Source organism: Macaca fascicularis, chromosome 15, assembly GCF_037993035.2.
Source record: "Macaca fascicularis isolate 582-1 chromosome 15, T2T-MFA8v1.1".
Lineage (NCBI taxonomy): Eukaryota > Metazoa > Chordata > Mammalia > Primates > Cercopithecidae > Macaca > Macaca fascicularis.
In genome coordinates, this window is record NC_088389.1 from 96092997 (window position 1) to 96117635 (window position 24639).

The 24639-nt window shown below is 37.3% G+C and overlaps 1 protein-coding gene across 1 annotated transcript in view; it reads left to right on the forward strand.

Annotated features, from left to right (window-relative positions):
- Positions 1-24639, forward strand: part of LOC102137288 (histone-arginine methyltransferase CARM1-like) — a 278594-nt gene that overhangs the window by 126047 nt on the left and 127908 nt on the right. Inside the window, 1 exon segment of the mRNA XM_074015792.1 lies at positions 5368-5529. Within this exon segment, the coding sequence (XP_073871893.1) occupies positions 5368-5529 (162 nt within the window).

A 24639-nucleotide genomic window follows, 5' to 3' on the forward strand; every position in this document is an offset into this window, starting at 1 on the left:
TTATTCATAGTAGTAGCAGCAATAATAAAGTCATAGAAAGGTAACTGCCCTGAGTCTCAGCCTAAGGCACCTGGGAGAGAGTCCCCACCACTTCATTCTCCATCAGGGTTGTGGCGTTTCTTGTTGTTAGAGTTATGTGTGTTCTGCAATAATTTTTAAATCATATTTCATTTTTCTAATGTAAATTTTTATACTAAAAAAGATATATTTCTCACTTGGTAATATATTTTCCCCTAAAATAGCTGCAATTTAATCTTGATTTCATTAGTTAACAGAAATCATTTAGAATGTTTGTTTTATGTATTAACCTGGTTAGTACAGGACAGGAAAATATGCAACACAAGAAGTTATACCATTAGCAAAAAGACATGGGAAGATGTTCATTCTTATGGATGATTAAAAATGGGAATTAGGCCAGGCATGGTGGCTCACACTTGTATTCCTAGTACTTCGAGAGGTTGGGGTAGGTAGATCACTTGAGCCCAGGAATTGGAGAGCAGCCCGGGCAACATGGTTAAACCCCATCTCTGCCAAAAAAAAAAAAAAAAAAATACAAAAACTCTTAGCCGGGCAGGGTGATGTGGGCCTGTAGTCCCAGCTACTCAGGAGGCTGAGGTGGGAGGATGGCTTCAGCACAGGAAGGGGAGGTGCAGTGAGCTGTGATCCCACTACCACACTTTAGAATAATAGTAATATTGGATGTAGTAATTCCTTAATAAATATGTTTTAGTGAAATACCAATGAATATCTAATAAAAGAAAAAATTAAAAGAATGAGGCTGCTGAAATACACTAATGGTAGTTTGGTTTTTGTTTGATTGCTTTTTACCAAATGAAAATGGTTTTCTTGTTTTTGTTCGTTTTTTGTTTGTTTCTTTTTGTTTGTTTCTGATTATAAAAATAAGTAGTCACCTAGAAATGTCAAACAAGGCAGAACTGTATAGAGGGAAAAATTAAAATGACCCCAAATCTCCCCATCAAGAGGGAACCACTGCTGACATTTTGGTCAGTATGTTTTATTATTATTATTATTACTATTATACTTTAAGTTCTGGGGTACCTGTGCAGAACGTGCAGGTTTGTTACACAGGTAAACACGTGCCACGGTGGTTTGCTGCACCCATCAACCCGTCATCTACATTATGTATTTCTCCTAATGATATATATCCCTCCGCTAGTCCTCCGCTCCCTGACAGGCCCCAGTGTGTGATGTTCCCCTCCCTGTGTCCATGTGTTTTCACTGTTCAAGTCCCACTTTGGTGAGTATCTTTTTAAACAGCTTTCTTTTCTTTTCTTTTTTTCCTTTTCGAGATGGAGTCTCGCTCTGTCGCCCAGGCTGGAGTTCAATCAATGGCGCGATCTCGGCTCACTACAACCTCCGCCTCCCGTATTCAGGCGATTTCCTGCCTCAGCCTCCCGAGTAGCTGGGATTACAGGCACCCACCATCATGTCCGGCTAATTTTTGTATTTTTATAGAGACAGGGTTTTGCCATGTTGGCCAGCTGGTCTTCAACTCCTGACCTCAGGTGATCCGCCTGCCTCGGCCTCCCAAAATGCTGGGATTACAGGTGTGAGCCACGGTGCCTGGCCTTAAACAGCTTTCTGTGAAGATAAAAACAAAATTAAATTGCTACTAAGATAGATACATGCTGTCTGCAACCTGAACATGGAGGTGTACTGTATTTGATTTAACCAACTGTATTAAGTGATGGACTCAGCTTCTTTGAATTTTCTAGCTATAGTAAACAACTCTAAGAACATCCTTGAATATGCATCCATTCACACTTGAAAAAGTACAGCCTGGAAGAAATAATGATAAGTAGAATGTCTAGCAAAGAATACATAAATTTTAGATTTTGATTCATAAGGGCAGAATACATTCCAGAAATACAGAAATGTACAGTTCCAATAATAGTCATTCACAATTTTCTTATATTCTCTCCAACATTTGATATTATCAATATATTTTTAAAATTTTAGTGAGATAAAGACTTCATTTTTTTAATTTATTATTATTACTGAGATTGTTTTTTCACTTTTTTTGCTATTAGCATTTTTCTAGTTGCTAATGCCTCTTATTAACTTTTATTCTATTTTTATTTTTATTTTTTTGAGACAGGGTTTCACTCTCTTGCCCAGGCTGGAGGGCAGTGGCTCAATCACAGCTCACTGCAGCCTCGACCTCCCAAGGCTCAGGTGATCTTCTCACCTCAGCCCCCATGGGCCACCACACTTGGCTATTTTTTGTATTTTTAGTAGAGATGGGGTTTCAATGTGTTGCCCAGGCTGGTCTTGAACTCCTGGGCTCAAAAGATCCAACAGCCTTAGTCTCCCAAAGTGCTGGGATTACAGGAGTGAGCCACTGCACCCAGCCTCTTACTAACTTTTCAATAGGGATGCTTGCTTCTTATTTTTTAGAGTTAATTGTATATTGGGAATATTAAGTCTTTATGTATGTTGAAAATATTTTCCCAGCTTATCACTGTTTTTCAATTTTGTTTAAAGTGTTTAAAATTGTTTTACATCAGTATATTTTAAATTTTTGAGTAGTTACTTATACTTTCTGGATTTTATGGCATGCTTAAAAATACCTTCTCCACCCATATTTTAACAGAGGATAGGGAGAGGTGAAGAAAGAGAATAATATATAGACAGACGTTTTGCAATTTATAAAAATAGGGAAAAAACTCAATTTATGTTGTAATCAAATCACAACAAAACGAACAACTACAAAACAGAAATTCTGAGCCTTTCAGAATAAAGTAAATTGAACCAGATAAATTTTGAAGGTTTTTATCTCTTCTGGGATGGTACCAATACGTGGAGAAATGCTTTTACTGACTCAACAAATATCTATTAAGTATGAGGCACTGTGCTTGAGTTTTGACTGAGAAAAAAAAGGCATTGATTCTGAAAATAAAGTAAAATTACTACTGCCAGCAAAGAGCTTACAGACTACAATAGTCATGTATGTACCAGAAACAGTAGGAGCCTAGAATCCTCCTCCCTTCTTTATCTTATTCTACTTCTAAACCATAGGAGGAACAGTTGGCAAAATACTAAAAATTCTAATTTCTTGAAAAACATTTCTTATGATTTCAAGATAACATACTTAGAAGAGCCCCAGCATCCCTTGTTCTGCATCTGCATCCATGGTTACTTCCCTGAAAGGAGGCACTGATGCCTTTGAGACACTGACTGGACTGTAATACCTAAACCTGTAATCATATTTGATGCCAGGAAAATGTTTTCAAAACATCTGTACTATTTAACCAGCCAAGACATTTTGTGACAAATATTTGTGAATGCTTTCATCAAGAGATACTCATTCACTTGAAGTAACAGATGAAAACATTTGAAAATATTTGGTCATCTTAACTCTGTGTATGTGAGTGTGTGTGCGTTGAATGTGTGTGCATGTGCATATGCTGATGTGTAACAGTAGAATTTTACATATAATTATGTCTTAAAGTTACACTTTCTGTATTTGATTTTATAAGAAAGAATGAAAGGCCATAAGAATCTATCTTGGCGGCCGGGGGCGGTGGCTCACGCCTGTAATCCCAGCACTTTGGGAGGCTGAGGGGGGTGGGTCACCTGAGGTCAGGAGTTTGAGACCAGCCTGGCCAACATGGAGAAACCCTGTCTCTACTAAAAATACAAAAAAATTAGCTGGGCGTAGTGGCGCATGCCTGTAATCCCAGCTACTTGGGAGACTGAGGCAGGAGAATCACTTGAACCTGGAAGGTGGAGGTTGTAGTGAGCCAAGATCATGCCACCACACTCCAGCCTGGGCAACAAGAGCAAAACTCTGTCTCAAAAAAAAAAAAAAATCTGTCTTAAAAATGGATGAAACAATAATAATCCCTTATTATTTTAATAGTAGTTGAGAAATTATTTTACCTTTATTATTCAGTCTTCACCAAAGCCTATGAAATAAGCACCAATATTTTAATTTTACATGATTGATTAAAAAATATGACTCAGTGTGATTAGGTAATTGAAGTTCCTGTTGGCTTTCAAAGATAACAGTAAAACCCCAAGTTCATTGCTTTTTCCACCACACTACATCACACTGTGCTAAAGACCTGTGTAACCTGTAAAAGGAGGTTTAGCAAGTAAGTTCTCAACTATCTAAGCTCTGTCTTTATCATGATTTCGTCAGCACATTGTGGTAGAAGGAACATGAGCTTTGGAGTCAAATACTGTTTAGTTTAGCCTAAAGCTACCTCCTTGTAAATTCAGCCTAAAGGTTTCTCTGGACATAGTGAACATAGTAACATAATGGGATGTGTGAACAGACTGTAATCTACTCTTGTACCAATCACCAAGCTTCAGCCAATCACAGGCAACCAACTATTCAGATAAGACCAAAGCCAAGCTCGAATCAATCCAGCTGTTGCTGCACCTCACTTCGTTCCTTTCTCTGTACATCACTTTGCTGTTTTCTGTCAGTAAATCCTCCCAGATCACATTGCAGAGTCACAGTGGCTCTGAACCTATTCTAGTTTGGGAGTTGTCTGATTCATGAAGGATTCTTTGCTTAATTAAACACTGTTGGATTTAATTTGTTTAAAGTTTTTCTTTTTTCTTTTTTTGAGATGGAGTCTCACTCTGTCGCCCAGGCTGGAGTGCAGTGACTCAGTCTTGGCTCACTGCATGCTCTGCCTTCTGGGTTCACGCCAGTCTCCTGCCTCAGCCTCCTGAGTGGCTGGGACTATGCGCCCGCCACCATGCCTGGCTAATTTTTTTGGTACTTTTTAGTAGAGACAGGGTTTCACCGTGTTAGCCAGGATGGTCTTGATCTCCTGACCTCGTGATCCGCCCGCCTCGGCCTCCCAAAGTGCTGGGATTACAGGCGTGAGCCACCGTGCCTGGCCTAAAGTTTTTCTTTTAACAACACCTAGGTTTGAATTCCAATTCTGCCACTTATTAACTGTGCATATTTGGGCCAAAACTTTCTGTCTTGCCTTCACTAGGAACCTTGGCAATGATAACACAATGGAGATTTGTTGTGATAGCTCTGGCAAATAACAGGTGATCGAGAATGTCTTCAAGACATTGACTTAACTCTCCTGGGATGCTGTCAGGAGGCACACAGTTGACTTGGGCACTGTAAGAATTGTGGGCAATGGGGCCCTGGACATAGAGGCAAGAGCCAATAAATAGGAGTCAGTGTTGAGCTCTGCTTTAATCCACATGCAGAGAATTGGTATTTGGCCATGATTAGATTCTTCTCATCTCTGATTCTCATATTCACATATGTCTAGGAGGCATTATATCAAGAAGACAGAAGTGGAACCTTGGGAACATGAGAGAAAAGTAGGAATGACACTTGTGAATACTTTTTACAAAGGCCAAAGTGAGTTTATCTAATCCCTTTTTTCTTTTTACTCTATATAGACGATGGTGTCTGTGTCTTTAAATGCTTACTCAACAGAGACACTGAATGTTGCTGTGTGGGGAAGGAGTCCATCTTGATTACTCTGGGGTACAGCAGTGCTTTGCTGAAGTTTGAGTCTCATGCTGGTAAGTTTTGTGCCTATCCAGACCCCCTGTCTTATTCAAAGAAGAATCTCCTGATTGGCTCACTTTCAGTGGTTACTGATTAGTTGGCTTTCAAAGCATGTTTCCTGATACAAGTCAATTCTCATGCATTGATGAAATGATTTTAAACTGGTCTTGGTACTTACTTGATACCATAGCTAGAGAACAATCAATCTTTTCCTAGAGTATGAGAATGTTTTTATTCTTAGCCCTCCTTTTGGTCTTCCTTCATCCAAAGCTGCAGGGGAGACCACCAAAGGTTGTCCAGATCTTCACCGCTGTGGTCAATTCTCCTTGAAAATGAGGTTGTTTGCAGAAATGTGACTTTCAGTTTAAGTGTTGGTCAGAATGATTTCATCCTGTTTTTGTCTTTGAATCATTTATTGAGCATTTTTAGACTCTGGACAACAAAAATCAAACAACAGAGAAGTAAGTAAAAGTGTAACTAGAAGTATTTTAAGAAAGTACTGAACTACCCTCTGAAAGATTTCCAGTCTGATAAAGAAAATTAGAACCAACAATGCCTTGGGTTAACTTTGGATGATTGAGTGTCATTTCTTTAACTTAGATATAAGTTTTTCCATCTCACATATGGTGTTAATCCACATACAGTGTAAAATGCCAGCAGTGGTATGAATTCTTCTCTGGTTAGCTAAAATATCCAAAGCTCTTTTATTATTAACTACCTTGGGATAAAGAAGTTAAACTGATTTCTAAACTGAATCTGGAGTCAGCCAGAGTGAGGAACTTTCTTTATCATATATCTATCCATATATCTATCTCTCTATTTATCCATCAATCTACCTTATCTTTAATCATGAATTTCAGAGTGAATTTTAATAGCATATTTCACCTCCATATATTTCAACTTGCATATCATTAATTAGAATTCAAAATTTGTTGATGATTTTTATTTGTTTCTCTTGAGGTTAAATTTCCAAACTGTCCATTGAAATACACAAATCTTAAGATGCTATCATTCCTGAAAATTACCTCATGCCCTTTCCCAGTCATTCCCCACTGCCATTCTGCCAGGGGTAATCATCACTGTTCTGATATTTTTCCCACCATAGAGTAGCTTTGTCTTTTCTAGAACTTCCTATAAATGAAATAATTCAGTATATACTCTCTTCATTAAGGTCACTCGGCATAGTGTTTTCAGGCTTGTCTATGTTGTTACAAGTATTAGTATTGTTCATTTTTATTGCTAAGTAATAGCCACAATTTGTTTATTCTCATTTTGATGGATATTGAGGCTGTTTCCAGGTTTTGGCTATTATGAATATGGCTGCTATAAATTTTCTCATTCCAATATATTTCTATACATAGTTTTTTTCATTTCTCTTGAGTCAAAAATCTAAGAGTAAAATTCCTGGGTCATAGAGTAAGCACATGATGAGTTTTATAGGAAATAGCCAGAATTTTTTTCCAAAGTGGTTTTAGCATTTTACACTCCCAGCAACAAATAATGAATGACAGTTCTGGTTGTTCCACATTCTTGCTAGCATTTGATCTTTCATGAGATATGAGTTATATCTCATTACAGTTTCAATTTCCATTTTCCTGATGTCTAATGATGTTAAGTACTTTTTCATGTGCTTGTGAATTCAAATTGTTTTCCTGTTACTAATGGGTTGTGTGTCCATAGAGTAGTTGTTCTGTATATATCCAGGATACCAGGCTTGTATCAGATATGTAATTTATGGATGTTTTGTAGTTGCTTATTAATTTCCATAATGTTGTCTTATGTTGAGCAGAAGTTTTAAAATTTGAAGTCTAGTTAATCATTCTTCTTCTTTGTTTATTGCTCTCTGTGTCCTAAGAGCCCTTTGCTACTTTCAATACTGAATGATTTATCCTCTATTTCCTTCTAGAAGTTTCATAGCTTTAGCTTTTATATTTTAGGTATGTAATTCATCTTAATTATTTTTCATATGGTATTAGGTATGAGGCCAAGAATTATTTTTAGTTCATATGGATATTCCACTATTCTAATAATGTTTATTGAAAAGACATTTTCAAGTCAAATGACCAAATAGAAGTCTTGAACACTTTATTCTGTTCCTTTGATTATCCTTATACCAATATCATATTGTCTGGATTACCTTTAAAGTAACTCTTGAGGTCTCATAGTCTATATCCTTCAACTTAATTCTTCTTTGTCATGATTGTTCTGGATCTTTTGGTCCTTTGCATTTCTGTATATATTTATAATTAAGTTGTCAATTTCTACAAAAATGCTTGGTCCAATTATAATTGAGATTGATCAGTTTGGTGAGAATTGTACTTTTAACAATTTATTGAATATATTGAACAATTTATTGAATAGGCAAAAGAGAGCAATTGTCCTTGACAGTTTCCCAATTATACATAAAAGTCCAATATGCTACCATAAAGTATAATATTTGTTATATATTTTTGTGGATGATCTTTCTCAGATTCAGGAAATTCCCTTCTATCTTTAGTTTGCAGAAAATTTTATCATTGTTGGGCATTGGATTTTGTCAAACTTTTTAAAAACTATTGATATGAGGAGTAAGGAAAGGATCCAGTTTCAGCTTTCTACTTATGGCTAGCCAATTTTCCCAGCACCATTTATTAAATAGGGAATCCTTTCCCCATTTCTTGTTTCTCTCAGGTTTGTCAAAGATCAGATGGCTGTAGATGTGTGGTATTATTTCTGAGGACTCTGTTCTGTTCCATTGGTCTATATCTCTGTTTTGGTACCAGTACCATGCTGTTTTGGTTACTGTAGCCTTGTAGTATAGTTTGAAGTCAGGTAGCGTGATGCCTCCAGCTTTGTTCTTTTGACTTAGGATTGTCTTGGCAATGCAGGCTCTTTTTTGGTTCCATATGAACTTTAAAGCAGTTTTTTCCAATTCTGTGAAGAAACTCATTGGTAGCTTGATGGGGATGGCATTGAATCTATAAATTACCTTGGGCAGTATGGCCATTTTCACGATATTGATTCTTCCTATCCATGAGCATGGTATGTTCTTCCATTTGTTTGTGTCCTCTTTTATTTCACTGAGCAGTGGTTTGTAGTTCTCCTTGAAGAGGTCCTTTACATCCCTTGTAAGTTGGATCCCTAGGTATTTGATTCTCTTTGAAGCAATTGTGAATGGAAGTTCATTCCTGATTTGGCTCTCTGTTTGTCTGTTACTGGTGTATAAGAATGCTTGTGATTTCTGCACATTAATTTTGTATCCTGAGACTTTGCTGAAGTTTCTTATCAGCTTAAGGAGATTTTGAATTCAAGATGGATTAGAGACTTAAATGTTAGACCTAATACCATAAAAACCCTAGAAGAAAACCTAGGTAATACTATTGAGGACACAGGCATGGGCAAGGACTTCATGTCTGTAACACCAAAAGCAATAGCAACAAAAACCAAAATTGACAAATGGGATCTAATTAAACTAAAGAGCTTCTGCACAGCAAAAGAAACTACCATCAGAGTGAACAGGCAACCTACAGAATGGGAGAAAATTTTTGCAAAATCTACTCATCTGACAAAGGGCTAATATCCAGAACCTACAAAGAACTCAAACAAATTTACAAGAAAAAAACAAACAACCCCATCAAAAAGTGGGCAAAGGATATAAACAGACATTTCTCAAAAGAAAACATTCATACAGCCAACAGACACATGAAAAAATGCTCATCATCACTGGCCATCAGAGAAATGCAAATCAAAACCACAATGAGATACCATCTCACACCAGTTAGAATGGCAATCATTAAAAAGTCAGGAAACAACAGGTGCTAGAGAGGATGTGGAGAAATAGGAACACTTTTACACTGTTGGTGGGACTGTAAACTAGTTCAACCATTATGGAAAACCATATGGCGATTCCTTAAGGATCTAGAACTAGAAGTACCGTATGACCCAGCCATCCCATTACTGGGTATATACCCAAAGGATTATAAATCATGCTGCTATAAAGACACATGCACACGTATGTTTATTGCGGCACTATTCACAATTGCAAAGACTTAGAATCAACCCAAATGTCCATCAATGACAGACTGAATTAAGAAAATGTGGCACATATACACCATGGAATACTATGCAGCCATAAAAAAGGATGAGATTGTGTCCTTTGTAGGGACATGGATGCAGCTGGAAACCATCATTCTCAGCAAACTATTGCAAGAACAGAAAACCAAACACCGCATGTTCTCACTCATAGGTGGGAACTGAACAATGAGATCACTTGGACTCGGGAAGGGGAACATCACACACCAGGGCCTATCATGGGGTGGGGGGCGGGGAGTGATTGCATTGGGAGTTATACCTGATGTAAATGACGAGTTGATGGGTGCTGACGAGTTGATGGCTGCAGCACAGCAACATGGCACAAGTATACATATGTAACAAACCTGCACGTTATGCACATGTACCCTAGAACTTAAAGTATATATAAAAAAAAAAAAACTATTGATATAATCATATTCTATAACTTTGGTTAATTTCTTTGAATGATGTGCTTTGTGTACAATTGATATTATTTGTCTGTTAAATGTTTGATAGAATTCACCTGTGAATTTATTGAAGCTTGAAATTTTATTCATGGTAATATTCATGGTAATTCTTTAATAGATATGGGGATTTTCAGATTTTCTTCTTGTTTCAATTTGATATTTTATATCCTTTCATGGAATTTTCCATTTCATCAGAGATGTCAGATTCATTGTTCATAATTTGCTTGTTATCCTTTTAATTTTGTAAGATTTGTAATAATTTCTACTATTTCTTTTCTGATGGTTGTTATTAATGTTTCCTCTCCCTTTTTTTGATCAGGTAGGGGTTTATCAGTTTTATTAGTTTTTCAACAAATCAAATTTGGCAGTATTAGTTTCTCTATAGTTTTTCTATATTTTTATTTCATTGATCTCTAGTCTTATTTTTATTATTTTCTTCATTCTGCATTCTTTGGGCTTACTTTGCTCTTTTGTTACAGCTTCTTATAGTGAAAACTTAGGTCACTAACTTCATTCTTTTATTTTTTTCGAATATAATTTCTTAAAACCATTAGGTTTCCACTAAGCATGGATTATCTATATAACCAAATTTTGGTATGTTGCATCATCATTATTATTCAGTTTAAAATATATGCTACTTTCTATTGTAATTACTTATTTGATCCCTGGGATAATGGGAAGTGGTTTAATTTCCATGTACTTGGGAATTTTTCATATATCTTTCAGTTATTGAAGCTGGACATTCTAAATGTTGTGCTGTCAAGTGTCTGGATTTTGTAACCTTCTTTTAAGGAAAATTGAGGTTTGCTCAGATAGACAGATTAGCTAGTATAGACCAGCTTGATTCTTCTGAGGCTTATTTTTAGCTTTGCTATGGCTAAGAAATCTTTATTCCGGGTCTAGTTTAGATATGCTACTAAAGTGTGACCAAACTGAGTTTTCTGATATATGTCTGAAGTGTTCAACAAGGTATTTTCACACTGACTGGTTGAAACTATAAACTTTCTCCATGTTGTATTATCTCTGGGAATTGTTCAGCTTAGAACAATTAGAGCTCCTTAAAGTTGTTCTTTTCCCATAGAGGTTTTTGTCCACTTGTGGAAACTTACCCTATACATGTGCTGCTTAGAATTTATCAAGCTAGAAACTCAAGGGGAGCCTTTTGCAGATATTTTGAGCTCCTTCTTGATATAACTTTCTGTTTGATAATCCACTGTGGAAATTCCAGCAGCAGCGTCAGCCTCCCTGAATGCCATTCTTTGTATTTTCAACTCAGCAAGACCACTTTGCTCTATTTTGCTTCCCATTCCCTACACTGAAGTCTGGATATGCCTCAAGGCAGAAAACCAACTTAATCATAGCACTGTCCTTATTGGTTTACCTTCTTTCAAGGATCACAGTTTGGCATGGACTGTTCTCCATTGTGTGACAACTATTGTTTCACATATTTTGCTTAGTTTTCTTATGCCAATGGGTGGGAAGGTATGGTAGCACTTAATGTCATGATTATAAGCAGAGAAGTCCTCCATATTTCTTTGAAGAAAAAGAAATTCATACACTTAGAACCCTTTAGATTTGGATGAAAAGCCACACTCAATCAACACTTCCATTCCTCTGTATTCTCATTCTAACACGCATCCTTGCCCATTCATGCAATTGAACAGAGTCAGAACCTTCTGCTCTCAAAGCCAGGCAAAACAGACTTCAACTCATAAAATATTTGCAAATGCTTCCTTCCCATCAATGATAGATCAGCCTTTTAGACTTCGATATTCCTATAATGTATGCAAATAACATGTTTCTATTATTTCAGGAACCTTCCTGTGATCTTAAAGTGTGTCTCCAAAATACTGACCACTGACACACAGGGCTACCATTACAGACCATATTAAAAAGCCAATTTTTAAATCAAGAATCGTGAAGAATCTGAGATTTTATCCTATTTGCAAGGTAACAAGTTACAATGTCACTGTTTCATGGATGCTGACAAAGGACATAGGAATCCTGGGTCAGAGATAAAAGGCTTTATTACTCAGAGAAAGAGCAGTAGCCAGAGGGTCAGCAAATTGTCAGTTCTGTGAGCCCCAGTTCCCACAGGCAGATGCAGAGGCCAGGTGGTTACCTGTGGATGCAGTCAGTTGCATTATAGGAGAGGATCACTGAGCTTGGTGAACCTGCTATTTTATAGCAAGAAGTAAGAAAGCCTGCCTTTATTCCAGAGGAAGATGTCACTTCATCCCTTGAGGTTGCTTGCTGCATACATAACTCTGAGAAATAGCCCAGGCAAAGAGAAAGTCTTGCATTCTTGGCATACTCAGCAAGATGGGTACAAACCCCAGTATGAGACCAATGGAGGAATGTCTCCCAATACTTTTGCTCCATGTGGAGGAGTGAAAAGATACTCCTATGTATAGACACACAAACACTGAGAGAATGTTAGTATAGGAAGCTTAATTCATAGATCCAATCAAACCAGACACTCGTACATGCACGAACAATCTTTGTAGGAAAAACAGACATGGATGAGGCAATTTAGAATTTCTTCTACAGCTAAGATAAAATGATATTTGTAGTATAAGATATTCCATAGTATACCTTTTCTTAATAATTCAACTGTGACAAGCCTCACATCTTGAAAAATTGTGCCCCCACCAACCTGGTTGTAGAGAAGCAGATGCTTCAGTCATTCAAGATATCCTGAAAACTATAGAGAAACAACACTGAATGAGGATAAATACCAACCTTAGGGCTGTTCACTTATTTGAGGGGACCAGATATCCATTAGATAAAAATAATTTAAGGAGGCTTGAAACAGAAATACAACCAGATATCCAGATAGCAATAAACCGGAAATAATTTAGAAACAGACTCAGTGAGAGCAAAATCACTCTGTCAGCAGAGTTAGATGCAACCCAGAAGCCAAGGAAGACAGGGATGGGCATAAGGGGTTTGTAAGTTATACTTCGTGGGCAGTACAGCTTGGTAAGCCCGGGTGGATCAGTCCATGTGGACATCTTGGTGAGTCCTTTATGTTAAAAATGAAAAAAAAAACAAAACAAAACCAGTTTTTGAATACTGAGTTTTATCTGCAGCAATAAAACATATATGAAGGAATTCTGCCTTCACAACAACTGGCTCCCAGATAAAGAGAGCCATGTTGGCTTATATTTATAGGTCAAATATAATATCTTACAATCCTGATTGGAGTACATTTGGGTCAGTTTTAATAAAAACAAGAAATTCCTATCTTCAGTAATGAAAATCAGGATAAGCCTTAACTCAGGATGTGCCTTGGAAGGTCCCAGATGGCCCAGATCCCAGGTGGCAGTGGATCTTGATTGTCATTTGTCAGCCTGGGTGTTGACAGAAGGCTGTCTACTTATATCACTGCCTATCAGATACAATCGCTGAGTTTTCAAGATGTGTGCTGATTTCCTGGAATAAGAGTATATGGAGTTTGAAATGCAAGGCTTTTATTTTATATTTAGAAGTGAGTGAACAGCTGCCAAGTATCTGTAACTTGGGTAAGAAAAAATCCACCTTTACTGGGGAGTTGACCTGTATTGATAATTAGGAGGCACCACTAGGAAAGAAATGATCAAATATATAAATATGACAGTGTGAGGACTATTTCTTCCCTCTTTTCCTTCTTCAGAATTGTGACTCAGTGATTTCCAAGCCTGATTTAGTCATATGTCAGATAATCTCCAGTAATCTCAAATACTAGTATGAAATCCTAAAAATAAAATATATTTTAATTCATTGTATTTTGGAAGCAGTGGGAATGTTTAATGAGTGCCTTTCTTTTTCTTCTTTTTTTTTAAACAGAGTCTCCCTCTGTCACCCAGGCTTCAATGCAATGACACAGTCTCGGCTCAGTGCAACCTCTGCCTCCCAGGTTCAAGTGATTCTCATGCTTCAGTCTTCTGAGTAGCTGGGATTACAGGCACGCGCCACCACACCTGGCTAATTTTTGTATTTTTAGTAGAGATGGGGTTTTATCATGTAGTACAGGCTGGTCTTGAACTCCTGATCTCAGGTGATCCACTTGCGTCGGCCTTCCAAAGTGCTGGGATTATAGGCGTGAGCTGCTGCACCTGGCAAAGTATCAACAATTTTTTTAAGTTCTTTTTTTTTTAAAGTTTATTTAATGGACTTATGGTAATACCTGTGAAACATTGACTATGTACTTACAAGATATCTGCAAGGTTAATTCCTGTTCATCTATCCATTCATCCATTCATTCAACAAATATTTATTGAGAGTCACTTATGTGCCAAGTACTTCTTTATGTGCTGAAGATAGAGCCCTGAATAAATAGAAGCTCTTACAATTACAAAGCTGAACATTTTAAGGAAGGGACACAGACAATAAACAAATAAATATATAGTGAGTTATGTGTGATAAGTGCAGAAAAGACAAACCAGAATAAGAAACAGAATGACTGGGGATTAAATGAATGTACTGTATATAGGTAATTTTGGAGGGAGGTAGCCTCATAATAAGATGACATCTGAGTAGAAAATTTCAGTGGGGATGGGGAGAAGCCGTGTGCATCTGCGCTAAGGGTGGTCCAGACAGAGGGAGCAGAACTACAAAGCCCCTGAGGCAGGATGTGTTCAAAGGATGGAGGAGAAGGCAGGAGACAGGATCAGATTGCCAGAGGCCTGGTCAGGTGAGACACTGGGGACCATAATGAGGACTTTAGCTGTGTTCTGAGGGAGATAAGAAGCTTTGGAGAACTTGTAACAGGGGCTTGACAAGTCTGGGAATTATATCTTTTTATATACTTTTTAAAGGTATGCATTTATACCCTCTCTCATTGTAATTCTCATAGCAGACCCATGAGGTTGGTATATTTGATTATTCACATTTTTCAGCAAAGACACTAAGGCTCACAAATATTAAGGAAATTGCCTAGGTGACAAAAAATAAAATACAAGGCCCTTTCTCTTTCTATGTCCTCCAGACTTCCCCTTCACCTTTCATTGCATTGGCTGCTGCCATCTAACGTAGAAAACTCATGTCATTATATGGGATGATATCAAGAACATGGGAAAACCAACTTTTATCAACATTTCACTAACTGAAAAAACAAATAGAGACACTGGCAGACTTTATTCTGGGGATTTATGAGTCATGGAAGGTTTCTTCAGGAATTAGAAAAATTTTCAAACTTACAGAACAGTTACATAAACATAACAGAGAACTTATGAATACCCTTTAAATAGATTCATTAATGTATAATATTTTGTCACATTGGGTTTATCTCTTTCTCTGTATGAGTGTGTGCATATATATAATCACATAATTTTATTTCTGAACCTTTTGAGAGTAATTTGCATATGACACATTCCTTTACCCTTTGTATTTCATTGGGCATTGCTATGAATAAGAATATTCTCTTACATAACCACAGTAGAGTTATCAAATTTAGGAATTTAACATTTATACAATATTTGTTTGATCTATAGCCCATAGTCCAATTTCATAAATGGTCCCAATTTATGCCTTTAAACCATATTTTCCCCTCTCCATTACTGGATCTGGCCCAGGATCAAGTCTTGCATTTAGTTGTCATGTTTCTTTAGTCTCCTTTAATTTGAAACAGTTCTTCAGCCTTTTCTTTCTTTTATGACATTGAGATATTCAAAGAATATGGACCAGTTATGTTATATTATTCCCCATTTGTGTTTCTTTTCTGGTTTCCTCATGAAAAGATTAGTTTACACATCCCCAGGCATAAAACTACCCAATTTCTATTGTGTCCTTCTCAGGATATCACATCGGGGAGCACCAAAGTCTATCTACCCCTCATTGGATTTGGTCACCAGGTCAGGGTTTTTTCCAGTTTCTCCACTGCAAAGTTACTCTTCTTTCCCTGTTAGCCATAACTCATAAGCAATCTGTGCAAAAGCACTTTGAGATCCCACAAATATCCTGTTCCTCATCATACAGCCTCTCACCTCAAATTTAGTATCCAATAGTTATCCATGGCTTTGGAAAGACAGTTGATCTTTTTCTGTGTTAGCCTTGTGTCCTGCAACCTTGCTAAGTCACTTCGTTCTTATAAGATTTTTTGGATAGGTTCCTAGAATTTTCTACATTAAGTGGTTATACCAGCTGTGATTAGAGACAGTTTTACTTTCTTCCTATCCTGTCTGTATATCTTGCCTTCCTTCTTCTTTTTTTTTTTTTTTCGTTTTTCTTTTTTTGCCTTATTGCACCAGCTAGGACCTCTAGTACAATGTACAATGTTGTGTAGAGGAGAGTGAGCATCCTTGCCTCTTTCATGAACTCAGGAACATTTCGTTTTCCTCATGTTAGCTGTAGATTTTTAAAAAGATAGATGCCCTTTATTAAGCTGAGAAAGGTCCATTCTATTTCTAATTTGCTAAGAGTTTCTACTTTGAATGTATGCTTCATGAAATGCTTTTTCTGAATCTACAGAGATGATTATATCATTTTTATTTTAGTCTGTTAACATATTGATTTTTCAATGTTAAAACAACCTTGAATTTCTGAGTTAAACCTCATTGTCATGATGTATGACCCTTTTAATATATTGCTAGATTAACTTTGCTAGAATTTTATAAATAATTTGTGTGTCTGTGTTCATTTGGTATTGCTTTGTAGTTTTCTTAATGCCTTTGTGGGGCTTTGGTATCAGAGTAATATTGGCCTTATAAAATGAGTTGGGACATGCTCCCTAATCTTTGGGGAACTGTATAGAATTGGTGTCATTTCTTCAAATATCTCATGTTTTGTATTGATAATAGGTCTTGTCTTTTTATTTTCTTGATTAACCTAACAAGAGGCTTATCAACTTTATTGATCTTGTCAGTGAAACAGCTTTTGGCTTCATTCATTTTTCTCTATTTTGTCCATTTTCTATCTTAATTGATTCTTTCTCTCGTCTTTGTTATTTTCTTTCCTCTGATTACTTTGTTTCTCTGATTACACTTCTCCAACTTAAGCTTAGATTGTTAAATTCTTTCCTTTGTTGTATGGACTCCTTTAATGCTGGACATTTCTTTCTACCCTGTGCTCTAGCAACATCTCATAAATTTGGGTATGTTGTGGTTTCCTTCTATACAGTTCAATATATTTTCTAATTTTTATTGTTATTTGCTCTTTGAACTATGGATTTATTTTTCGATCCATGGATAATTTGGGCACATTTAATTTCCAATCATTTGGGAATTTTCCAGATATCTTTTTGTTATGATTTCTAGTTGAATTCTTTCATGATCTGGGAAAATGCTCTGTACGATATGAATGGTTTCACGTTTGTTGGAGTCTGTTTTATGGCCCACAATATGGTCCATGTTGGTGAATGTTCCATGCGCACTTAAAAAGAATGTATGTTTTGTTCTTGTTGGGTGGAGTTTTCTCTAAATATCAGTTGGGTCAAGTTGGTTGATCCCTAATCGTTCTTGGTCTACTTGTCCTATTAATTATTGAGGGGGGATAATTGGAATTGCAAACTATAAGTGTTTATGTTTTATGTCCCTTTCCTGTATCATAGATGATATTTCATTGAGTATATGTGAAGTTAGGCTTCAGACAATTACATAAGAAGGCAAAAAGTAAAGACTCCAAATTTCTACCGGCTGTTTTTCCATTTTTTTTCTAGCAGTTGTTTTTCAATTTTTTCTCTTATAGGGAAAACTCATACTTCACTTAAACCCAGCTGGAGCATGACCGCTCCATGCCTCTCTGCTCTCAGTATTTATTATAGACCATATTCTCTGGTCCCTGTTTCCTGCTGAGCATGTGCACAAAATATGCATTCTACTGAAAGATTTATGGGTAAAATAACATGATGTCTGGAATTTGCTTTAAAATGTACAGCCAAAAAAAAAAAAAAAAAACCCCAAAGGCATGGCAGTACAGATGAATTAAGATGGCAAAATCTTAACAAATGTTAAATCTTGGGAATAGGATTCTCTATATCAATCTATGTACATTTGAAATTTTTCATAATAAAAGTTGAAAAAACTCATAATGTTTGAAAAGTCCACAAAAACATGATTTAGGGTATGAGGAACTACAAAGGAACAATGTTACTCATCTACAAGTTGATTAATCTGCTGGCCATCTAAGGTGTATTGATCAAGAGTTTTGGAGCTGCCTTGAAATGCTCTCTTAACAATTACAGTAGCAATAGCAGGAGGATGGGGTGGCTTACTAATGGAACTTGAGAATCTTTATGGTTTGGAATTTGCTGCATTTGACTATTAGTTTCCGGGTGAAGTAGAACATAGTTATTTGTTATAGGACACACAGCGCTCAGCATTAACATTTGTATCCCCCTCTTTCTTCTTCAAAATGCTTTCAAATGTCTTAGTTCTCTTAGGAGCATGAAAGGAATATGTATTATTTAATAAGTTAACACAAAGGAAAATGTTCTGGCAGGGTGCAGTGGCTCACGCCTGTGATCCCAGCACTTTGAGAGGCCAAGATGGGAGAATTGCTTGAGGCTAGGGGTTTGAGACCAGCCTCGGCAACACAGGCAGACCTTGACTCGACAAAAAAAAAAAAAAAAAAAAAAATGAGCCGGGCATAGTGGTATTCCCCTGTTACATATATATGTATATATGTATGTATTTGTGTATATATATGTATTCAATATGTGTATATATGTATACAGCAATATATATGTGTTTGTGTATATATACATATATATACACAGAGAGAGAGACAGAGAGAGAAACAGAGAGAAAGAGAGAGAGAGAGAGAGAGAGACAGAGTCTCACTCTGTTGCCCAGGCTGGAGTGCAATAGTGTGATCTCATTTCACTGCAACCTCCACCTCCTAGGCGCAAGCGATTCTCCTGCCTCAGCCTCCAGAGTAGCTGGGATTATAGGCACCTGCCACCACACCTGGCTAATTTTTGTATACTTAGTAGAAACGGGGGTTTTACCATGTTGGCCAGGCTGATCTCGAACTCCTGACCTAAGTGATCCGCCCACCTCAGCCTCCCGAAGTGTTGGGATTACAGGCATGAGCCACTGCACCTGGACGGCAATATATTTTAAAATAAAAAAAAAAATATGTCTTTTGATCTAACTTCTAGGAATTTAACCTAAATATATTCATAAATGAGGAAAATGAAATTTAAGAAACTATTAACATTAAATCATTATTCGTAATAGCAATATACTGAAAACAACAAACAAAACAAAACTGTTCATCTTCAGGCGATGGGTGGTTTGGAATACCATACAGCTATTTTAAAATTTTTTACTTATGAAAAGAACTTCTAGTTCAATTGAAATCTTCTGTTCTTGGCTAAAATGAAAGCAAGTTTATTAAGAAAGTAAAGGAATAAAAAAATGTCTACTCCATAGGCAGAGCAGCGGCATGAGCTGCTTGACTGAGTATACTTATAGTTATTTCTTGACTACATGCTAAGTAGGGGGTGGATTATTCATGAGTTTTCTGGGAAAGGGGTGGATATTTCCTGGAACTGAGGGTCCTTCTCTTTTTTAGACTTAACTAGGGAACACTACTTATACTGTCCGTTACTCAGTTTAAGAATTATTTATTCAGTGTTTAGAACTCCCAGTCCTTCAGGTACTGTGCTGGGTGCTAAGGATGTAATATTTTATTTTATTGATTTTCTATTTTTTGAGCACTTTGTCGCCAGATAAGTGCCTCCCACAAACCTCTCAACTTCTCTTTGTAAGAGAAACCTCCCTGTGCTTCCCAGATAAGGTGATACCCCCAAACCAGTTTGATTCATGGACTCTCAGGAGATTATATTGCATCCTATGGACCCACTGACCATGTATGAAGAGGCGGTGTGCTATATTAAACCCACCTCAGGGAAGGAAACTCTTTATTAAGAATTTATTGATGAGACAATATGTTGTCAGTCCACTTATAGAATTTCCATATTGGGAAATTTCCATATTGTGCCCTCCAATATAACTTTTTACAACCCTCCCTACCTTCTAAAGATACACATACTTTGGCCTTCTTCACCTATTATGGCACCTGTGTTGACTGTGAAGGACTTGAGTATGCCACCCCTTTCTAGGGTAGACCATGGAGAAACAGGCAAGGGCTAATCTGTATGCTCGAGGACTATCATAGTCCACATGGCACCTGTCCAAATTGGGAAGAAAAAACCAACCTTCCTTAAGACAGTTTTTTTCTTTCATCTGTCAGAAAGTTATCATGATATACTGATTTTGTTAGAAAAATGAATTCACTGCCATTTGCTAAAGAATTTATAATAAATAAGTCCATGATGCTTTTGATTTAAAAAAAATCGTCCCAGGGTTGTGCAATGCACAGCCTGCACAACTGTACATGGCTGTCTTGTATACTTAAATTAAGTAAGGTCTGTATTTCATAAGGAAACTTATGGAAAACCTATAGGCTTTCCTGGGCATTCCATTAAGTGATCTGAGTTTGGAGCAGATCATTAAAAGAACAAGGAAGATCACAGAGTGACAGCAAGATCACCCTTATCTCATTTTCTCTTTGGTTAAGAGAAAACATCTTGTTCTTTCTAACAAGCAGCTGTTCCAGCTCAAACTCTGTTCTGGACCAGTCTTGGGGGTAGGAGGAGCAAAATCCAGGGAGGGATGGTTGAATGGGAGAAGGAAACAAAAGTGGAGGAGATTTCTGAGAGGTAACGTCAAGGAGGAAAAGAGTTTTTTCCATTTGGTTTGTGGCTGCTAGACCTTCTTGCCCACACAGAACTGATCCTGGGAAGCTGTTTTTCTGGGCCTGAAAACGACTTCTCTCATGAGTGATTATTGTTACCTATTCAGGGTTCTTAAGAGAGACGGCCCTTTCATTTTCGTGTTCTCAGCTCAACATTAGTTTATTCCTTCTCTATTTTTCTTTATTCATCTTTTTCCATTTATTTATACAATAACTGTTTTTGAGCACCTATAAGAAAAGGCACTATTACAGATCCCTGTTCTCATTGACAGACCATGTTCTAAACAGAGCTTCTGCACAAGCAGGTGCTTCAGAGAACCCCTCTCAACTGGAGATACGTTGTAGTTTGTTCAGATTCCATGTTAAACTTTATTTTTCATTATTGTATTTGAGATAAAAATAAGGTTAATATATCACTATTACTATTTTGGTTTAATTATTTTCAGCATTTTTGTTTTGTATCCATTTTTGAATAGTTGTGATCATTATTTAAATGTTATATTCACTATCTTCATTTAACGCTGTATAATAAGCATATTTTCACCTTTGTTTGACTTTATGACTTCAAAAATATATAAATAATATTCCACACAAGAATTCCTGTAATTTCCTTAACCAATCACCTATAGTAGAACATTTAAATAGTTTCTGCTTTTTTCTGTCATAAACAATATTTTTTCTATTATAATTGGTGATAGCAACTTTGAAAATTATAAATAAATAGACGTCTTTGGGTGGGTAGGTTTTGGATGATTTCATTCAGATCAATCCTAAGAGGTTGGACAACTCTGCCAAAGGATATGAACTTTTGTTTTTTTGCTCTGCTACGTGCTGCCAAATTGCTTCCCAAAACACATGTTCTGTTTTGTGATTTATGATGATTACAGCAGTGTTTGAATGTATCATTTCACTGAAACCTCACAAAATTGGACATTGGAGGTTTTTAAATACTGCCTAATTCAGTTGGTCTAAAAAAAAAAAGTACATCCTTTAAATTTGTATTTCTTTACATTCTATTGATGTGAAACTGAGGAGGATTTTGTTAACATATCAGAATTTGATCTTGGGACACTGGGTGGCATCACCTCTCTGCCGTCGAGAAACCATCTACTCAGGCGGTGGCGGTCATCAGAGCTGTTCATGGGCATTCATTCTTGTCTCCTTCTTCTAGTCACATGATGAGATTATACTTCCCTACTCCCTCGAAGTCAGGTATGGACATATGGCTTGCTTTGTCCAATGAGTGTGAGTGAGAGCAATGTGTCACTTCTGATTGAAGGTTTTACACATCATTGTGAGAATCATCATGTCCCTGTTTTCTTGCATCCATGATCCCAGCCACTTTCTAGCCTGGGTTTTTGGGTAAGGATAACATGCAGCAAAGGCCCTACAGTGGTCTGTGATGGACATGCAGAATAACTGAGAAGTAACATTGTTATAGGCCACTGAGATTTGAAGATTGTGTGTTACAAAGCACAGCCAACTGTCCTGACTGATTTGGTCAACATGAACAGTTCTGTTGCCTGCACTGCTGTGCCACAGCACTAGGGTGCCAGGCCATTGCAACACCACAGAGCACTGCAGCAGATCTTGGAGTCAGGTGCTTTTCAAAACAAGGAAAGAGTTCAGTGGTATTTATGTATAATCCATTCAATTCCAAGCAACGAAGTGGGTGACAACACTATGCCATCTGCCAGCTCAAATTATTTTTGTCATCTCAGATTAAAAATTCTGTTTTAATATTCAGCAGGGAAATGACTTAATGCTGGTTGGCTTCGGGCAACTTTTTAAAAATTGCTTTTCTTTTACAACAGGCCCATAAAAGCTAATGAAAAGAGCCAACATGTATTGATCATTCATTATGCTTCAGAGGCCATGCCAAGCATCCTACCAACATAATCCCCTTCATTTCTTTTCAAAAGGTGCTATAATCATTGCTAGTTTATGAAGAAGGAGGCTCAGAATCAGTATCTCTTGTCAAGGTCATTTGCTGGTTAATAGGAGCACCAGGATTTGAACCAAGCCCCATGTAATTCCAGGGGCTGTGTAGCAGCCACTGCACAATAGGGGACACACTGGTTCTTCTGAAGCTTTCTCAAGGCCCTTCGTGTGGCCCATTTGATTCTGCCAGGTCATTGTCCTTTACTGCTATCTTCTTTCCCTATTTCCTGCCTTTGCTACATTGGCACCAAGGCTTTTATCCTATGCATGATTTCATCCATCTAACACTCACCGAACGGACACCATGCAGATGCTAGAGACACAAAAATCAATAGAACCTAGTTCCTGCCCTCTAGGAGCTTACACTCCAACAAATAAAAGTACAACATAAGCCATAAATGCAAGCCTCAGATGTACATGTTAAAATAACCAAAAGAAACAGATGACCTTCATTTAACTAATATATTTCATTTAACCCAGTATCTCTAAAGTGTTATCATTTAAATATGAAAGCAGTATAGAAAATTATTAATGAGACGTTTTACATTGGTTTTCTTTTTACTATGTTTTTGAAATCTAGTACATTTTATTTTGTACTTAACAGCACATGTGAATTTTGACTAGCCCCATTTCAAGGGCTCCATCACCTCCTGTGACTAGTGGCTATCGTATTGCCCAGTGCAGGTCTTGAGGGAAAGATAAAGGCACCGATGGTTATTTCAAAGTAATAGGGAGAGTGATGGGACAGAAGTCCAGCAGGCGTCGTGAGACCACAGCAAAGGGAGACTTAGCCCAACCTGGAACCCCAGGGAAGCTTCCAGAGGAAGACACCTCGGCTGAGTAAAGGTAGAATGAGGCTCAGTCATGAAGGGCCTTGTAGGAGAAGCCAAGGAGTGTGATTTTCTGTGCATGACCCTCTTCAGCTTTACAATGTTCTTCCATGTGCACTAGAACATTTGGGAAGAGCAGCAGCCCTCAAAGTAGGCATTTGTGGTGATCAAGACTGCTAGTTGTCTCCCCATTCTATTCTGTCCTTCTTCCACAGTAACAGGAGTCCTATATTTTTAGGTGTGGCAATGGGTGTAGTTAAAAATCTGCACCTCCCAGTAAGCCTTGTAAGTAAAGACAGTAGCTGAAGTTGGGTAGGGTTTCTGCAAAATTTCCTTAACACAGGCACACTCAGAGAAAAGGCATGTCATTTCTTCATTGCTTCCTCCTATTTCTCGCTGCCAGGAATGTAGACATGATTTCCAGAGCTGCAGCAGTCACTTTGTGACTTCAAGGCACTCTAAGGATGGAAAGTGTGTTCTAAGCACATCAGAGAAGGATGCCTTTGCCTTGTCCTTCTCTGTGTCTGCATCTGTGGAACTGCTGAACTGTCTAATTCTGGACTTCTGTTATGAGAGAGAAAAATAAATTACTAATTCATTTAATCTACTATAATTTTGGGGAGTTTTTTTGTTTTTATATACATACAAATCTAATCTTGACTGATACAAAATACATAACTCACAAATGAGCTAATATTAGCTATGTTAGCTCATTTTACAGGGAAGTTCCTAATATTAACTATATTAGCTCATTTTGCAGAGAAGTTCACCAAAAATCTGAAAAATTAAGTGACCAAACAATCATCATACAAGTAGTAGTGTCAGAGGTAAAACTGAAGCCTGGGGATTCTGGCCCCCAAAGCCTGTGCTTTACTTATTGTACCATTTTGTTTTCTGAGGATGTGGTTTTCTGCTACTCTCTTCCCTCTATTTCTGCACATTTTCAGGATAGCTGTGCAGAACAGTGGCTGTAGAGTACCAGGTCACAATGAGTCACATCCTGTATGGAGCATCTGGTATGAACTAGTGTAGTGGCCACTTTGTCCCAGCCCCTACTAGGACATGGGTGGCCTTTGCCTTGACCATCTGGCAGGAGGTCCATAAAATATCTGGGCAATCATGTGACCATCTCTTCCCCTTTCCTGAGTCCCCAATC